The sequence below is a fragment of the Acinonyx jubatus genome, chromosome B4, assembly GCF_027475565.1.
Source record: "Acinonyx jubatus isolate Ajub_Pintada_27869175 chromosome B4, VMU_Ajub_asm_v1.0, whole genome shotgun sequence".
Lineage (NCBI taxonomy): Eukaryota > Metazoa > Chordata > Mammalia > Carnivora > Felidae > Acinonyx > Acinonyx jubatus.
Genome location: NC_069387.1, coordinates 54,326,912 through 54,344,245, shown reverse-complemented (window position 1 = coordinate 54,344,245; position 17,334 = coordinate 54,326,912). Strand labels below are relative to the sequence as shown.

The window sequence follows — 17,334 nt, the reverse complement described above, 5'->3', positions numbered from 1 at the left end:
GCACACCCATGTTCACAACAGCATTATTCACAGTAGCCATAAATTGGAAACAACCCAAATATACATCAATGGATGAATAAATAAATAAAATGTGGTATATACAGACAATGGAGTATTATTCAGCCAAAATTCTTCAACAATTATACTTCTTAGTTCTCTGTAAATGCATTTTGGAAGCTAACAGTTAGACCAGCACAATGGATTTTATTTACCTTTATGTTTCCAATGAAAAGAAGCAGTTTTTTTTGGCATTCAGTGCCACCGGGCTTAAAGATGATAGGCAACAGACTGAGATAAATTTACTTTTCTTCATTTTATTAGTCTGACACACACACACACACACACACACACACACACACACACACACCACAAGCTTTGCAGACCTATTTGGAGGCACTTGACTACAAGCTTAAATGAAAAAAATATTAATTTTTGTTTCAAATCTTTCTTAGTTTCCTACCAAAGGCAATATTTCCTCTGTGGCTGATGCTGCATGTGCCAAGCCAGTGTATCTACTTTTAGCATCCTAGCATGCTAAAAGGAACATTTCTTTTCCTCTGCAGCTTCACAGAATTTTCTTCAACGTTTATTTACTTTTGGGACAGAGAGAGACAGAGCATGAACGGGGGAGGGGCAGAGAGAGAGGGAGACACAGAATCGGAAACAGGCTCCAGGCTCTGAGCCATCAGCCCAGAGCCTGACGCGGGGCTCGAACTCACGGACCGCAAGATCGTGACCTGGCTGAAGTCAGACGCTTAACCAACTGCGCCACCCAGGCGCCCCTTCACAGAATTTTCTTTAGCATATTATTTTATTTATAGGTGGATGCTTTCAAATCATGTTATTGTTTTATTTGGTTCTTTCTTTTTGCTCCTGATTCTGTAACAGTGGTTTTAAAAAATGCCTCCTAGGCAGGCCAAGGATCCTCGTGCCCTACCCAAGAAGACCATCATAAAGAATGTTTGCAAACCACTCTTCGAGAGCTGTAATGTGCTTATGAAGCACTTTAGGACTTTGTGAAAATGAGTATTTTGATTCAGTAGGTTTCGGGTGGGGCCAGAGAATCTCTGGTAAGCTCTAGGTGATGCTGATGCTTCTGGTCCTTTGCCAATACTGAGCAACAACTGTCTAGAGGCCCCTCTTATTGCCAGGTTCAAAAAATATGTGTAATGAAGCAAGATGGCAGAATGGTCATGGACCTCAGATCTGTGTGTTATATGCTAAATGCTTTTAAGCAGGCTACTTAACTTCTCTATAACTTATTTCCCCTCATTTGTATAATTAGAATAATGGGTCCTTACCTCATTGGCATTATTATTTTTAACCTCTCTGTTTCAAGTTCCTCCTCAACTCTACTGGCTTTGACAAGAAACAGAATTGCAAAAAAAAAGTGCGAAAAAGTTAACTGAATTCAAGGGGGTGACAAATTGTTTCTAATTTTTCTGATACTTTTCTAGTTTTAGCACTGAAAGTACTCAGTCCTGGGAGCCCATCATTCTTGGGCATTTTAGTTAGGATGTTTGTTCCTCTGAGCTAAATTCCCAGTTGGTGTTGAGAAATGACTCTCAGAGGTGACTTGCTCAACATGATAATTGGTAAAGGAGATGCTTGTTTATTTTGGTAGAACTTCATCATTGGCACTTTTATTTTTAACCCCTTTTTTTTGTTTGTGTGTTTGTTTGGTTTTTGCAGTGTTCAAAAGCTGAATGAGTTTCTCTTGAGTGATGAGATTGGTGAGGATAGCTGGCGAACTGGTGAAGGTTCTCTCCCTTTTGAGTCCTGTAAGAAACACACTGCAGTGGTAGGTGCTTTTTCTTCTTACTGAAGCTGTGAATATGTAACAGTCCCAATATTGGATGATTTTCAGTGAGTGCAGTTAGAAGAAATTGTAAGCTTTACTTTTAACCTTTATGAAGAAAAATTGCCACCTGCTTCTACAACAAACTTCAAAAGTCTAAAATTTATAAACATATGTATAAGGCTTGATATTAGAAATCGTCAAAGAATTATCCCAAGAGGGAAAGAACATGTTCAATGAAAAAAAAATTAAAAGGTTGTCTACCCCAGGGCACCTTAACCTCAGGGTTGAGCATCTGGCTCTTGATTTCAGCTCAGGTCATGATCTCACAGTTCGTGGGATCGAGCCCACATTGGGCTCTGCACTAACAGCGTGGAGCCTGCTTGGGATTCTCTCTCCCTCTTTCTCTTTCCCCTCCCCTGCTTGCAGGTGCGCAAGCTCTCTCTCTCTCTTTCTCTCTCTCTCTCTCTCTCTCAAAAATAAATAAACTTTATAAAAAGGCTGTCTACCTGAAACTTTATATAAAAACAATACAAAATGAGTGTAACAACTCCCATATCATATTCTTCCAATACCTTTGAGCTACACTTTTTAGTTTAAGAAGTGCTTTTTGATGTATTATATCTTTGACTCACTTAATATAACATTATATTACCTATTTTTATTTTTCAACTGAATATATTGAGTGTGTGTATTGTGTGGCTTGAATATGGCCATATTAGTAAGCAGCAGAGCAAGGATTAAAACCTGAGTCTTGTAACCCTTAAACCAGTTTATTTATCCACTACACAAATATTTACTCAGTATCTACACAGCCTGGAAACATGGTCAATATTATTTTGTTCTGTATTTGTTACATGTAATGTGACATGTACCATGTATTTGCCTGTGTTTATAGATTTCAGGGGTATAGATATGAACAAGGGATGTAGCTATGAACAAGGCAGACAACCTCATCCTTGTCATAGTTTGCTTTCTGAAGGCAAGAGTCAGATGATAAGTTTAAAAAACGAGATAATTTCACTTTGAAGAAAATTAAATAACAGATGAGAGAGTGACTGGTATACTGGAAGTAGAGTGGTCATTTCCCAGAAGGCCCCCTCTGAAGAGCTGGCATTTGGGCTGAGACCTTCTCAACAAAGATCTGGGGGAAAAAAGCATTTCAGGCAGAGAACTAATAGTTGCAAAGACCCTAAGGTGAGAATGAATTCGGTGTGCTCAAGGAACAGAGGGACACTATTGTTGAAGCCTGGTGAAGAATGCAGAGACAAGACAACGTAAGAACAAGGATTGAGGGTCTGGACTGTATTGACATGCAATAGGAAACCATTGGAGGGTTTAAAGTAGGCACTAATTTAATTTTGGTTATATTTTTAAAAGATCACTTTGGCTACTAGGCTACTAGGTTGACAGTAATCAGTGGGAACAAGAGTAGAACAGCTAGATCAGTGATCAGTGAGGAGATTGTTATAATCACATAGGCAACAAGAGATGATGGTTAGAGTTAGTTTTTGTGGCACTTGCAGTGGACATTGTGAGAAAGTGATCAAATTCAGTGTACCTTTTTTTGGGTTGAGCTGATAAAGACTTGCTGATCAACTAGATAAGGAGGCTGAGAAGTGAGCAGGTCGAAATTGAGGTAGAATCGAAAGGCATATTTGCACATGGTAATTTTGAGATACCGATTGACATCTAAAAAGACAAGTCAGCTTTGGAGATGTAAACTTTAGAATCATTAGCCATTAATTAATATTTAAATCAATGAGACTTGATCAAACCACTTTCTTGAAAGGTATGTCTGAATAATTCTGAAGAAATTCTTTGTAATTATATGTATATATTTCATAACAATAAAATATAGAAAGATGTTATATTCTAGAGAGAGTCATGTTATAATTAATATTAGTTATTCATGTTACTATGAGACAAAATATGAATATATTTACTACTTGTATAAGCAAACAAAATCGCACATGCCATCTCTTGACTGGAATTAACTGAGGCTTGGAAAGTCCTCTTACCAGGAAGTCAAGCTATATTAAATTTTTCTTTAAATCATGTTTAAAACTACTAAAAATAGTTGAGATGAGCACTCAATTATATTTAGACTTGCTGTTTTCTTCTGCTTTTCTGGAGTTATTCTTTACTCTCCATTAAGTTATTTTATTGAGCGAGTGTGATTTTGTCTGAGAAGGAGCTACCACCCATGCCTGTATACACTGGAGTAACAATGCTTCAAAATGCTTGTTTGCTATTGTGTGGCCATGGACACAAAAACAAGAACACATTATAGAGTGGAGGAAAAAGTGTAGGAAAAAGGTTTCCTTTGAGGCAGCAGGAAAGTCAAGTATTTGATTAGAACTGGCATTGTCATCCTTTGAGATGGTAGGAGATAACCACAGAACTTATTAGATCATCTCTCAGAGATGTGAGGATGAGCAGAGTCAATGACCCCAGGAACGGGGATGTGGTAGGTCAGGTTTGTGGAGTTAGGGAAATCTGAAGAACCTTTTTGCATGAGATGAGGGATAGAAGAAAAATTGAACTGAGTAAAGGTTGCTGGAAGGAAAAAAGAATCCCCTTCAAGTGCATTCAATATCTTCAGGGTTATTGAAACCAGACTGGACTTCTGATGTCTTTCAGGGTCATTCATCACTGCTGATGGGCCAAACCACAAACGACAAACTTTTTTAAATGGAGTGAAAAAAGCTGTGTGTTTGAAAATAACACTAATGGAAACTTCTTCTTGAGAGCTTAAGATGCTATGTATTCTGTAAAAGCTTAGAGTTAAGTGGTTTTGGCTGTAGAATCTCCATGGAGAATTAGTGACATTCTAGAGCCAAAGTCTCTTCAAATTACATCTGTGGAACTCCGACTCAAATCTCTGTCAACACATCTCCTCCTCCCACCCTCTCCTTGGTTTTGTGAAGAACATGACGTCATTCCTTTTGGACCTCTGGGGCAATACTACTATAGAATTAAAGACTCTAGAAGACAGTGGATTTATGTAAAGGCATAGACCTGTCTCGTGAGGAAGATACACTTAGCTTAAAGGATAGTGACTTTATGTATCTCATGTGACATACTTCCAGGGTCATCTGTGAGACTGTGAAAAGAAAAACAAAACTAAAATAAAATTTCAGGAATAATCTCTATTTTTTTAAGTGAAATACATTCAGTATTTTCTGTGGGACAGAATCACTGCTCGCTCTGCTCAGTACCTTTTTAATCTGTGTATTTATTTGCATGTAGCCTAGCAATGTACTACTTGATAATTTGATGTTCTGTTGATATAACAATTGATGGAAATTGGAAGAGCAGTATCTTGTTTGGATTAAATTACTGATTGTTTAAGGACATTTTTAATTCCCATAGTAGAATTCGGTGGATTTTTCAAAAAACTAAACCTGCAATTCCAGGCCAAAAAAAAAAAAAAGTTTCACAATTCTAGAATACTTTGCTCTTATAGGTAATTTAACAGTTTAAAAATTTTTTTAACATTTACTTATTTTTGAGAGAAAGAGACAGAATATGGGGGGGAGAGGGACAGAGAGAGAGGGAGACACAGAATCTGAAGCAGGCTCCAGGCTCTGAGCTGTCAGCACAGAGCCCGATGCAGGGCTCAAACTCACGAACCATGAGATCATGACCTGAGCTGAAGTCGGACACTCAACTGACTGAGCCACCCAGGCACCCCAGTAATTTAACAGTTTTAAAGTGTATTATTATTTAGCCTTCATAAAATCTATAAGGTAGTTAAGTAAGACGGATAATTTTTTTTGAAATACTTGTTCACTAGATCAAACTTTGAGCTTATAAATTTTTCTAAATTAGAAGTTTACAGAACTGAATTTTCTACCTTCTCTTTAGCCATGTGTCTCAATATACACAGAATTGAAGTCAAGTTAAGAGAATAACAAACTTCTATGACCTAATTCAAGTTCATTTTAAGTATGTGAAGACTGTCCAACCTCGACTGGCATCCTCTGTATAATGAAATGCTTTAGTCCTTTGACCAAGAACAATGCTATAACATTTGGGAAAGACTGGATCATTTTGTTATGCTTACATCAGCATTATATAATGTTTATATACTTATGAAACAATATCCATGCATGTTTGGACCAAAAAAAATCCTAGATTGTTACGCTTTTTCTCACTCCGTAGTGGATCCCTGGGTGATCTGAGTTACATGAGTGTAGGAGATTCAAAATCCTCTTGATTCAGAGGGCGACCAAAAATGTACTGTTGGAGCATGTACAAGCCAAATGGTCTTACAAGTAGATTCTAGTTTAACCTGAGTTAGTCTGTTTGGCTTTGACATGCATGCAGTTTTTTTACTGCCCAGGCATATTTACCCGGAGAGCTGGAGAAAGAGTATCCAAAACTTAGTTTGGGGTTCCACACTTTAAATTCCATCTGTTGCAAGTATCACATTTTTGTTTTTTTAATTTTTCTTAAAAGGCTTGTGAATTAGGTTTAAAATTATAGTTTAACACTTTTTGTTATTATTTGCTTTTTTATTTGGAGAAGCTATTGAAATAATTCAAATATCATGCTCACTTTCTTTATTTCTTTTTCTTGGAATTCAAGTGGAGAAGTAGCAATATGCCTTAATGTTTAGTAAAACCTCTTTTTTTTGCATAAAACTTCAATTTGTGTTTTTTCCCACTTGGAATGCAGCAGCCGAAAACTATAAACAGGAAGCAGCCTGGAAGATATCACCTGGACAGCTATGAGCAATCAACAAGGCGCCTACGTCCTGTAGAGACAGAGGACATTGCAATAAAGGTTATTTTATTTCCTGGATTCTTGCACGAATAGAAACATTTATGGTACTATTTTATGGTGAAGTTCTGTATAAGTGTCCTAAATTGTGCCCTTAAAGTCTCTTTACAGTGATCACTAATCCTCATAACATTTTCAAAGTGTTCTGATGAGTTCACTTCTCAGTTCTTCGTCACCTCAAAACCACATTTCTTGCTCCAGCAGTATGTTTTAATAACTGGAGGGTGAGCCTTTCTTCTGAATCTGTGTTAGAAGCTAGCATCCAACGTTATTTCCTTTCATACTCTTATGTTCCTCTACCTAATAAATTGATTTATAGAGAACACCAATATTATAAATCCAATTTTTAAGGAAATAGATAGTAATTTCCTTCAACTAGGAGAGGCTTAGACCAGTGTTGCATGCATTCACCCAGTTTCCCAGTAAGTGTCTTTGATCTAATTTCAAACAGCCTTTTGTACTCTCCCAAGCAAGTGTGCTTAGGTAGAACAGGCCACCAGGGAATCAGCGGCTGAGGATTGATAGTGGGGATAAGGTCCAAGGAGGGCTCAGTGCTGTTCAGGAACAGATGCCTGAGCAGTCAAGGGCTTTGGGACATTAGTGCAGCCAGAGTTCTGGAAATTAGCCCTTTTAGAAAACTAGCTGTGTTGACTGTGGGGCTATCCAACTCCCTGTACTGCCCAGGCCAGTCAGAGAGCGGGGGAGCCTCACTGGGGAGTATAACAGAGCCAAAGGCTACATTTAAATATCTCTTTCTGTATTGTCTGACACAATGCTTGTCCCACAATAGGCACTTAGCAATTGGAGCAAATGTGTTACTGGATGGAATAAGCTAATGCTAGCTAGCCCAACCTCTGCCTTCGATTTGATGTGTGCCTTTTGGGTAAATTACTTTGCCTCCCTGAGCTATGGTTTGACCATCTTGAAGTAGAGATGCCATTTTAGTATGGTTGTTTCAAGGTTAAAATATGTCACATGGGAATCTTAAAAGAGCTTTAGTGATTCTTAACCCTGGCTATACATTAGAATCTCTTAGAAAGCTGTGTGTGTGTGTGTGTGTGTGTGTGTGTGTGTGTGTATACATATATATACATATATGTGTATATATACGTATGTATACATATATGTATATGTATACGTATGTATACATATATGTGTATATGTATACATATGTATACATATACATGTGTGTATATGTGTATATATATATACATATATATATATATATATCCCAGGCACCATTTAAAAAAATAGTTCTAGTAGTTCCCTAGACAATTAGAATGTGTGATGGGGTGTGAAGTACTAGGCCATGACAAAGTATGGAATGAGAGACTAGGAAGGGTCCTCTGTGCTTCTACTTCCAGTTACGCCCAGATAGCAAGTAATGCATGCATGACTAAAGGCACAGGGTCAGTTTTTTTCTATTAACATTTTCTGTTCAATATAGTAAGAATCTAAAAATACATCTTTTCCATGTGCCTTGCTAAATTTGTTTTTATTTCGAATGTAAAAAAAAATAGAGGCTATTATTTTTTTCTAAAGTTGACCTTTCACGCACAAAAAAAAACCCAAAAAAAACCCAAAAACAAAAAAAAAAAACCAAAAAAAACAACTCTGCCAAAAAAACACAAAAATACCCAGAAAAACTGCTTAGCAATGGATACTACAGTTTCAGGCCCACCAGCAAGCCTTTCAGTTTTTATTCCTGTTGGAAATTCTCAAGTTGGTAATAACTCATTTGCTTTGAATCATTTTTTATTACATAAAAATAAAACATGCCTTCAGAAAAGTACATAAAATATATATATGTGAGTGTGTATATATATATATATATATATATATATATATACACCTTTAAGTAAAAAAGAGAACACCTATGGAACCCACACCAGGAAAAGAACATCGCCATTTTCCTCCGAAGGGCCTCCCAACACACACATTTGTTGTTCTCTCTCACATCTCCAAGAAACAGTCACCATGCTGACTTCTATAGTCATCATTTCCTTGATTACCCTTGCTATGCACACCTCCTTAAAAACACACTGTAGTTGTTTTAAGTTTAACTATGTGTGTGTATTTGTGTGTGTTTTGTTTCTTTTGCTCATGATGTATGTATAATTCATCCAGATTGTCCTGTGAAGTCGTACTTCATTCTTTCTCATTACTGTGTAGCATTTCAGTGTTTTCCTTTATGGCTTATGCTTTGTTTTTTGTCTCATTCAAGACAAGTTTTCCTTCCAGAGGTCATAGAGATGATTTATAGTAGCTCCTAAAATCTTTGAAGCTACACCTTTCACTTTTAGTTCTTTAATCAACCTAGGATACATTTTTGTGTTTGGTAAAAAGTAGGGATGTGATGTGTAGGGAAATCAGTAACAAGTAATTTGGGTTGTAAATTTAGCAGTAGTAAATTCAGTGGTGGTAATTTTACTACATTTAGTAGTAAGAAAGGTCTGATTTAATTTTTATATGATATCTGGCTGCCCTCATCCCACATATTGGTCACCGTCCCCACCAACAGTCAGTGTAGTCTTATACACACATCAGGGATCTTATATGTCGATTGATTGCTGGCCTTTATTTATTTTTCTTTCATTTGTTTCTTTGTCCCAAATTCCACTGCTATGATCACTACAACTTTCTAATAAACATTGGCATCTTTTAGGATGTGTTCTTACATGTTACTGTTTCTCTTCTAAAATAGCTTCTCTTATCCCTTTTGTGGGAAAACGTCTTACATGTTTCAGGGCTTACAGCTCTGAATTTGTCCTTTTATTTATACTTTGACTTGGTATTTCCTTACTCCTTGCTTTAATGAGCTTTTTTATACACTACGTTTTATTCAGCATTTTTACTTACTTTTACTTATTTTCAGCAGGAGGAAATGAACAATGGTCTGTGTAAGACCCTGCCTTTAAATTCTTAAAAATTGTTTTAATTGAGATAAAATTCACATAACATAAAATTAACTACTTTAAAGTGAACAATTCAGTGGCATTTAGAACATTCACAATCTTGTGTAACCACCACCTCTCTTCCATTGCAAAATATTTTTGTCACCCCAAATGAAAACCCCATACATGTTAAGCAGTCACTCCCCATTTACCCTGCTCTCTTGCCACTATCAATGGCCATTCTGCTTTCTGTCTCTATGAATTTGTCTGTTCTGGGTATTTTATATAAATGGGTCATGTAATAGGTAACTCATATCTATCCCGTTCCTTCCTTTTTTTCCCCTTCCTTTACTTTTAATACATTTCCCCTTGTCCCTGATCCTCACTCCTATTCTGTACCGTTCCCCTGCCATTATGGTACCAGTTGTAATGTGCTCAATGTTTATGCCTAAATATACTCTCATATCCTTGTAAAATATGTGATAAGCATCCATGTGCTTTCGGTGTCCTGAAGTGTTTTTATGATGGTTTGCTACTTCTCACAGCACTACTGTGTTCTATAGTATGAATCACTGCATTTTCCTTATCCCCTAGTGATGGACACTGGATTTGCCTCCATCTTCCTTCTATCACAAACCATGCTAAGATGATCATTTTTGTACTTAACCTTTTATGAACCTTTGCGAAGATTTATTTATTTTTTTAATTTATTTTTAGAGAGAGAAAGAAAGCATGAACCTGTGAGCAGGGGAGGGGCAAAGAGAGGGAGGGAGAGAGCCAAGCAGGCTTTTGCTGTCAGCGCAGAGCCCAATGCGGGGCTCAGTCCCACAAACTGTGAGATCACGACCTGAGCCCAAATCAAGAGTTGCACGCTTAACCAACTGAGCCACCCAGGCTCCCCTGAACCTTTGCAAAGATTTATATGTTAGCTGCTTTTCCAAGGTCAAACAACTAGTTAGGGGAACCAGGATTTTAACCCTGGTGGACACATGAGACTATTTTGTAAAAGGCAGGAGGGAGTGGAAGTGCAGATTGCAGCAGGAGAGACTAATGTTGACTCTCCTCCTCTATCCCTCTTGAAGGAAGCTTGTTCTCTTTTACTTCTGTGCAGCACCAAATCAAGAGGCGACACTGCATTCTTCTAGCTCTTCTCTGCTCCTTTCAGACCATATATTTTCTTCTCCTGCATCCTTGTGAAGCTTTGGCATTGTCTATCTTTATCACATCTATTATCAAAGGACCTCATCAGCACCTCCACACCATTGCTGAAGATTTGGGTGCCCGTTTCCTTGTTCATCTCTCTAGCTTACTTGGTGCCATGCATGGATGTGGTTTAAACTTCCAAGGGCCCAGCTATCTAGTATCCCAGCCCAGAAATTTCTTGCTCTGCTTTCACTCCATTTCCACAACCTTGCCTATGCTCACACCTGGCCACCACCTGAAACTGCTGCTCCTCCAAAATCATAAACTCCTTTATGTCAGTCAGTCACTGACACCACAACCCTACCTCCAACTCTCTCGGGCTTCACCTTTGCTGACACTGCTTTTTTAACCTTATTGAGACCTCCAGCAACTTGAGCCCCTTCCTTTTGTGTCAGTCCTTCAGCGCTTTCTGTAAGCAATCCAACTTTGTGCCTTTGATGCTCCTAGAACAGGCTGCTGAACTCTATGGAGGAAATGACACAATGTACCAGTTGGCAGAGCCACACATATTTATGACCTCCCCATTCCACTGCCCCTCAGTAGTTCCTGGTGATCCTTTACATGCCGCCCATCAGCATTAGTTTCCTCAGTCTCCAGTAGCTCTGTCTTCTCACCTCTATCTGTGTCTGTCGTGTTGTATTTGCTTCTGTCCATGGTTTATTTACTCAACTGGTTGCAAGCTCCAAGCAAGCGGGGAGGATGCATTATACCTTTTTTGTAGTCTACATAGATACTAACACAGCACCTCACACAGAATGGGTGCTCAGCAAATATTTGTAAAGCAATCAGTTATTCAACCCTTCCGTGCCACCCTCCTTCCAGGGCTAATTTCTTGCACATCTATTTGATAGACAGTACTAAATGTCACACATCTTACAAGCTAAAGAAAACCTACATGGAAAATTACAATTTAGACTTTTCAAGCAACTTCAATCCGGGGGTTTTGTTGTACCTCTCATTTCCCATTTTTGTAACTATTAAACCTATCAAGTCCAGGAGCTCCTGGGTGGCTCAGCCAGTTAAGTGTCTGACTTCAGCTCAGGTCATGATCTCGAGGTTTGTGAGTTTGAGCCCTGCATCGGACTCCACACTGATGGTGGAGTGCCCACACTCTCTCAAAATAAATAAATAAACTTTATATAAAAACTAAAAACAAAAAACTATCAAGTCCACTTCACACTTCTTAATACAAATAGATTGCTTTGGGTGACTATAGGTCTAATGATCTTTGCTGCTTGTTGAGGTTTATCCCACTAAGATATATTACCTCATTTCTGTGCTTTATTCCTCTCTTCCTTTTACTCATTCCTTGAACTTCATTAAATGGCACTAAATCCACACACTTCAAAACCTTATTACAAAACCTTCCTCCTTGGCTAACAGAGGCATTTTGTTGGAATAATTTGACATGATTTCCACTCTATACTTTGCATCATTAGGATTCTGGAAATAGCCTAGCCGTGAGAAAATAATCAATGCTGGTGTTACATTGGAAAATATTTGGGATGATTACTTTTTAGGAATGCTCACACGTAAATGATCTAGTAATCCCAAATTTTCAGAGAAAATTGTAATTTTTAGCCTTTTCATAGTATCACTAATTCTTCAAAGACCCTCCTTTCATTTCCATTCTTTTTTTTTCATATATACCTCTCAATAGTTACAATTCTAGCTAACTCTAAATTAGAATTTCACCACTGTGTGTTCTACCTTATATTGAAAGTCTTCCAGTGTCTTAAAGACAAAATGTATTTTATTGGAATTATTCTCTAAAATAAAAATACATACATAATTTTATATTTTAACTTATATATTCTTCTTTTCTAGGTCACAAATGGCTACTTTTCATGGGGCAGTGGTTTAGCTACATTATCCAATATAGATATTCGAATTCCAACAGGTGAGAGACATTTGTTATTATTTTTTATTTTTAATTATGACAAGTATGGATTTCCAAGGTAATTGATCTTAACAAAAAAAAGATTGTTTAAACATTATTAATGTTATTTATAGTTGTTTATTTGCATCATGTAGCTCATAAGCCACTGTATCATCATGGAAGTGATTGGAAATAAGACTTGCCTTTCACTACAAAATGTGTAGACATTTGGACAAGTTATTTACTGTCCAAAGAAGCTGATAACAGCTTGTTGCTGATTTGGCCATTTAAATAATGGGGTAGTTGATTTTTCATGTTGTTTGAAAAAGGATTTAAATAAAGACTATATAAGAAAATTATTTTCTATCCCTGAGACAACTAAAGTGGTCAAGTTATTTTAGGCTCAAATACCCAATAATTTTTGGTTAAGATGCCTAGATATCCGAATAGAAAAAATGTTTTGATCTGGCCTGATGGTCAATAGATTGAGATTTTTCTATTTTACATGCGTATCAAAGTAAGAAATTGGAGAAGTCGTCTTAAATACCAGCCCAATCCCTTTCATCTCAATTATCAAGTTGAGTCAAAGCTGCCTTCTTCACCTGAATTAATTGAATAAAAAAGTTAAAACTAATTGAGATTATTTAGGCAATTATTTCGTTGCTCTATTCACTAATGTCAGCTATTCTTATAGTTGGAAACAGTAAATCAAGACCTATATCTTTTAATTTTTCTCTCCTTTGTCAAAAAAAAACTCATGTATCAGAAAAAGGAGCTATTTAGAATACCTTATTGCTGGAGACCAAGTGTGGGCTATTGATTTTGAAGCCTCAGCCTTTTCTAAATGTATTTTGGTTTTATTTTACTAGAATTCCATGTCCTCTTGCTGTTATCCTTTATCTAATTTCTCTAGGTCAGTTGACCATGATTGTGGGCCAAGTGGGCTGTGGGAAGTCCTCTCTTCTCCTTGCTATCCTTGGTGAGATGCAGACACTGGAAGGCAAAGTTCACTGGAGCAAGTATGTGTATTTTTAATTGGTTTCTATTGCTCTATCATCCATCCGATGATCTTACAAAGGGAAGAAATGAGAGCAGTAGATTCCTACATTAGGAATCTGAGGATCCCCTCAGAAATAAGTGCAGCTTTCTAAAAAATTAAATTAGTAGAAACCTTAAATGTCATAAATTAAAAATTAGAAAACAGTTTCTTACAGAGGGTTATCATGGTATAAACTAGTATGATTGGGATTTTGTAAAGATAGATTTTCAAAGTTAAAAGGAATAACATCAAAGAAATAATTTAAAAACTTATCCTATATTAAAAGAAGTTATGGAAAACTTACATTATTCATAAAGCTTAAATGCAAAAGAGCTGTAATGGTTCACTGTTCAGTGAAGAACTACCAAATAATCTTTTAAAAAATCTTCACAAGGGGCTGAGAAATCAGCCATTTCTTTTCACACCCAACTTAAAGTAGGCGCTAGAAATATCTAGTAAGAGGTACATGGAGAGGGTAAAGTGGTGTGTTATGCCACTGTAAAGACATGAAAAAGGAGGTATCTAGCATGGTGCTTCTCCTGAATATTTGAATGGTGGTCTTTGAAAAACATTGTGGTAATGAAGTGACTCAGAACCATAATATCATATAATTGTGCAGTAAAGTGTTAAACCAATTTACTCAGTTCGGCTTACCTAGTAGATTCCCCATAAGCAGTTTATGAAGAAATTTGCTATACCTTATCTAAGAAATTGGATTATAGACCAGTGTTTCTCAACCAAGTATGATTTTTCTCCCAGGGGAGATATCTTTGGTTGTCACACTGGGGGAAACAGGTTTTCCTGATCTGGTTGGTATAAGCCAGGGATGCTGCTAAACATCCTACAATGCACAGGACCCCCTCCCCACTGCCCCGGCAACAAAGAATCATCTGACCCCAAATGTCAGTTGTGTCAAGGTTGGGAAACCTTGCTCTAGATCTATAGACGTTTGTTAATATTTTGCCCCTACCACTGTGAACTCTATTGTTGCTTACTCTGCTGTTTACATACACAGGTATGTCTCAAGAATGAGTAAAGACTATTTAAGAGCATTTTTAGAATAGAGTCTATGTTAAACTTCAGGTAAGAGATGGAAATGCTTGGATGTGAAATTTGAATGGGAAACATCCTATTTTAAGTATCATGAGTGAAAGGAGGAGGTTGGGAAATGTTGAGTGTACATTTTATTCCTACTGGGCCAATCTAAAAAAGACAGTAGACATGAAACTGTTTAGTGAATATCCAGAAGAGATCTTGGTAAATAATTGCCACCTGCAGTTTGCTTCATGACAAGTTCTTGTTGATCACTAAGATCAGGCACCAGGCAATTTGCCCTGCCACTATCTCCTTCCATCTTGGATGACTAGAGGTTTTGAGAAACAGATTTTACTGGATTAAATTCTATTTTGTGACATGTACAGCCATCATCAAGTTACTTGGGTTTTATTTTCACCTTTGTTTGTCATTAAAACAGAGAGAAAGAATGGGAATCAGTGACAGCTTGAGAAGCTCAAGAAGCTTGAGATTTATTTTCAGACCTCTAGGATGTTCTTCTAATATAGTCTTCCCTTGTGTTATTTAGGATTCCACTTAGGCCAGATCAACTTCCAATATTATCATTAATAATCTTCATCATTTTGCTAACTGATAAATAAATGATATGAGAATTAGGGAAGTATTTTACATAATCTAGTATTTTTTCTTTTGCATTCCTACCTCATTTCACAAAGGTAGGAAATTATTTTATTTAAAGTTACATAGTGTAGTAAAGCTTGAAAAATAAAGATAAAGATATCAAGAAAAATTAAGATTTAAATAATAATCTGAGAAGTAAATAGGTAGAAATGCATGCTCTGGAATCCTGTGTATTGATAAAATATGGACCACAGATTCCACTCTGAGCTTCATTGAAGCTAAGCAAAGAGGAAACTAGAGATAAAAACATACACTTACTCAACAGAGGTTAAGAAGTCTCTCTCATGAAAAGAAAGAAAGAAAGAACTCTCATGGGTCCCAACAATAAAGCTAATAAAAGATTATGTCTTAGAGATGGAGCCAAAGGGATGAAGGTGTGTAAAAGGATTTTAGATAATTCTAAGTATTTATAAAATCCTCATAACTTAAAAATCATCTTTTTATGAACATTGCCTTCATTCACTATACTCCCATCTCTTAATGGCAGAAGGACTAAGATTTTCTTCAAAAAATGTTTGTGTTGGCTTAGGCACACATGACTTTAAAAACTAAGCCTCTAAGAGATTGGATAAGCTAACACAAATTCTATTTTCCTTTATTACAAGAATTACTTTTTTTTCTTCTATGGCATCCTTAATATCTGATAAAACATATTTTCCTATTGGTAATATTCAGAAGATACTGATCTTCTTTTAAAGAGTTATTTATAATTACTCTTCATTCCATAAAAGGCTGTTGTGCCTCACCCAATAAGGAAAGGCAGAGAAATGTTATTAGAGCAAAGCTAATTTAGAAGTTACCAATATTTATTGGTTGATGAAGTACAAAACCTAAGAAGTGCTTTACTTCAACACACTGAATTGTTTGATGTTTTTTGGAAGCTCAAAAAAAAAAAACAACCCAATAAACTAAATGTTAGCATAAGGTGTCAAGTGCCTTGCTGCCATTATTTCACCACTGCATGTATCTCTGGCTGCATGAATTTTATTTTCAAATGTGCCCTCATAGACTGGCATGAGCAAAGTCCAATAAGTACTTGGTCCTCTTGTGGTGATAAATATTTACTTTAGGCAGGAAAGAAGGTATTGCTGCTCACCCAAGGCACACCTACATGAGTAGAACCAAGTGTACAAAGACCTCTAAAGACATTTCTTTGGAAATTGCTACCTTTGACCTAGTCAGCCATGTTGTAACCTCAGAAGAGAAGGGTCAGAGAAAGGAGGAAGGGACTAAAAAATTCTCCAAAATTGTTAGAATGCCAGGGTTTTTATTTCTGCATCTGGTGTGCTCTGTATTTGCTGAAAAGCAAATGCTCTACCTGAATGAATTTGTCTTGATAAACAATACAGCAATGAAGTTGTCTTGATAAACAATAATTCCTACTGACATCTTAGGAGCTGGAACTAAAATGCTCTACCTGACAAGTGGTTCCAGTGACAGAGTCTACACTGTGTAATAATTTTGATAATCATGTGAGACACAGCCATCATTTATTTTTGTTTTCCTTTTCTTTTCTTTCTCTCTTGCCCAGGCTGTCAACCATCCTCCTGTCAGGCCTCATATGTGCTGATGTTCTATCTTCTAACATCTTGATGTAATCAGCTTTATAACAGTGGTTCAGTTATTCTAAGACCGGTGAATTGAGGAGTTACTCCTTTTCATGTGACTTTATGTGGTATGAAGGAATAATAACACACTGAATCAGCTTTCCTGGATTAGATGCAGTGTAGTGTGTTTGGGCCCACATCTAGCTCCCATTCTTCTAAATATTATTTCTGATGTAAGCTTGCAAAGCTTCACTCTTTCCCATTCCACAAGGTATCAGCCATGATACCTGAAAGCTGCTAGCTACTAAATTTAATTTTTATTCTTGAAGGAAAATACACACAAGTCCTGCATACAGAATGGAAATCTATTTTCCACAAGGGGATTTTCCATCTGGCCTCTTTGTTTTCTCTTGCTGCTTTCAGTGCTATTCACTACCACAGTGAATGGTGGAGGATGGGTCTGGACATGGACCCAGTGATTTTCATGTAAT

General features: G+C 36.9%; 1 protein-coding gene and 1 long non-coding RNA gene across 9 annotated transcripts in view; one reads left to right on the top strand and one right to left on the bottom strand.

The window, feature by feature from the left end:
• Positions 1 to 17,334, bottom strand: part of LOC128316366 (uncharacterized) — a 119,913-nt gene that overhangs the window by 21,086 nt on the left and 81,493 nt on the right. The window lies entirely within an intron of this gene.
• The window catches only part of ABCC9 (ATP binding cassette subfamily C member 9), a 130,179-nt gene that overhangs the window by 47,580 nt on the left and 65,265 nt on the right, over positions 1 to 17,334 (top strand). For all 7 annotated transcript variants that reach the window (XM_027035706.2, XM_053225977.1, XM_053225978.1 and 4 more), the window contains 4 exons: positions 1,693 to 1,801; positions 6,482 to 6,589; positions 12,511 to 12,583; positions 13,476 to 13,581. In XM_027035706.2, coding sequence (XP_026891507.1) covers positions 1,693 to 1,801; positions 6,482 to 6,589; positions 12,511 to 12,583; positions 13,476 to 13,581 — 396 coding nt within the window. The remainder of the gene's footprint in view (positions 1 to 1,692; positions 1,802 to 6,481; positions 6,590 to 12,510; positions 12,584 to 13,475; positions 13,582 to 17,334) is intronic.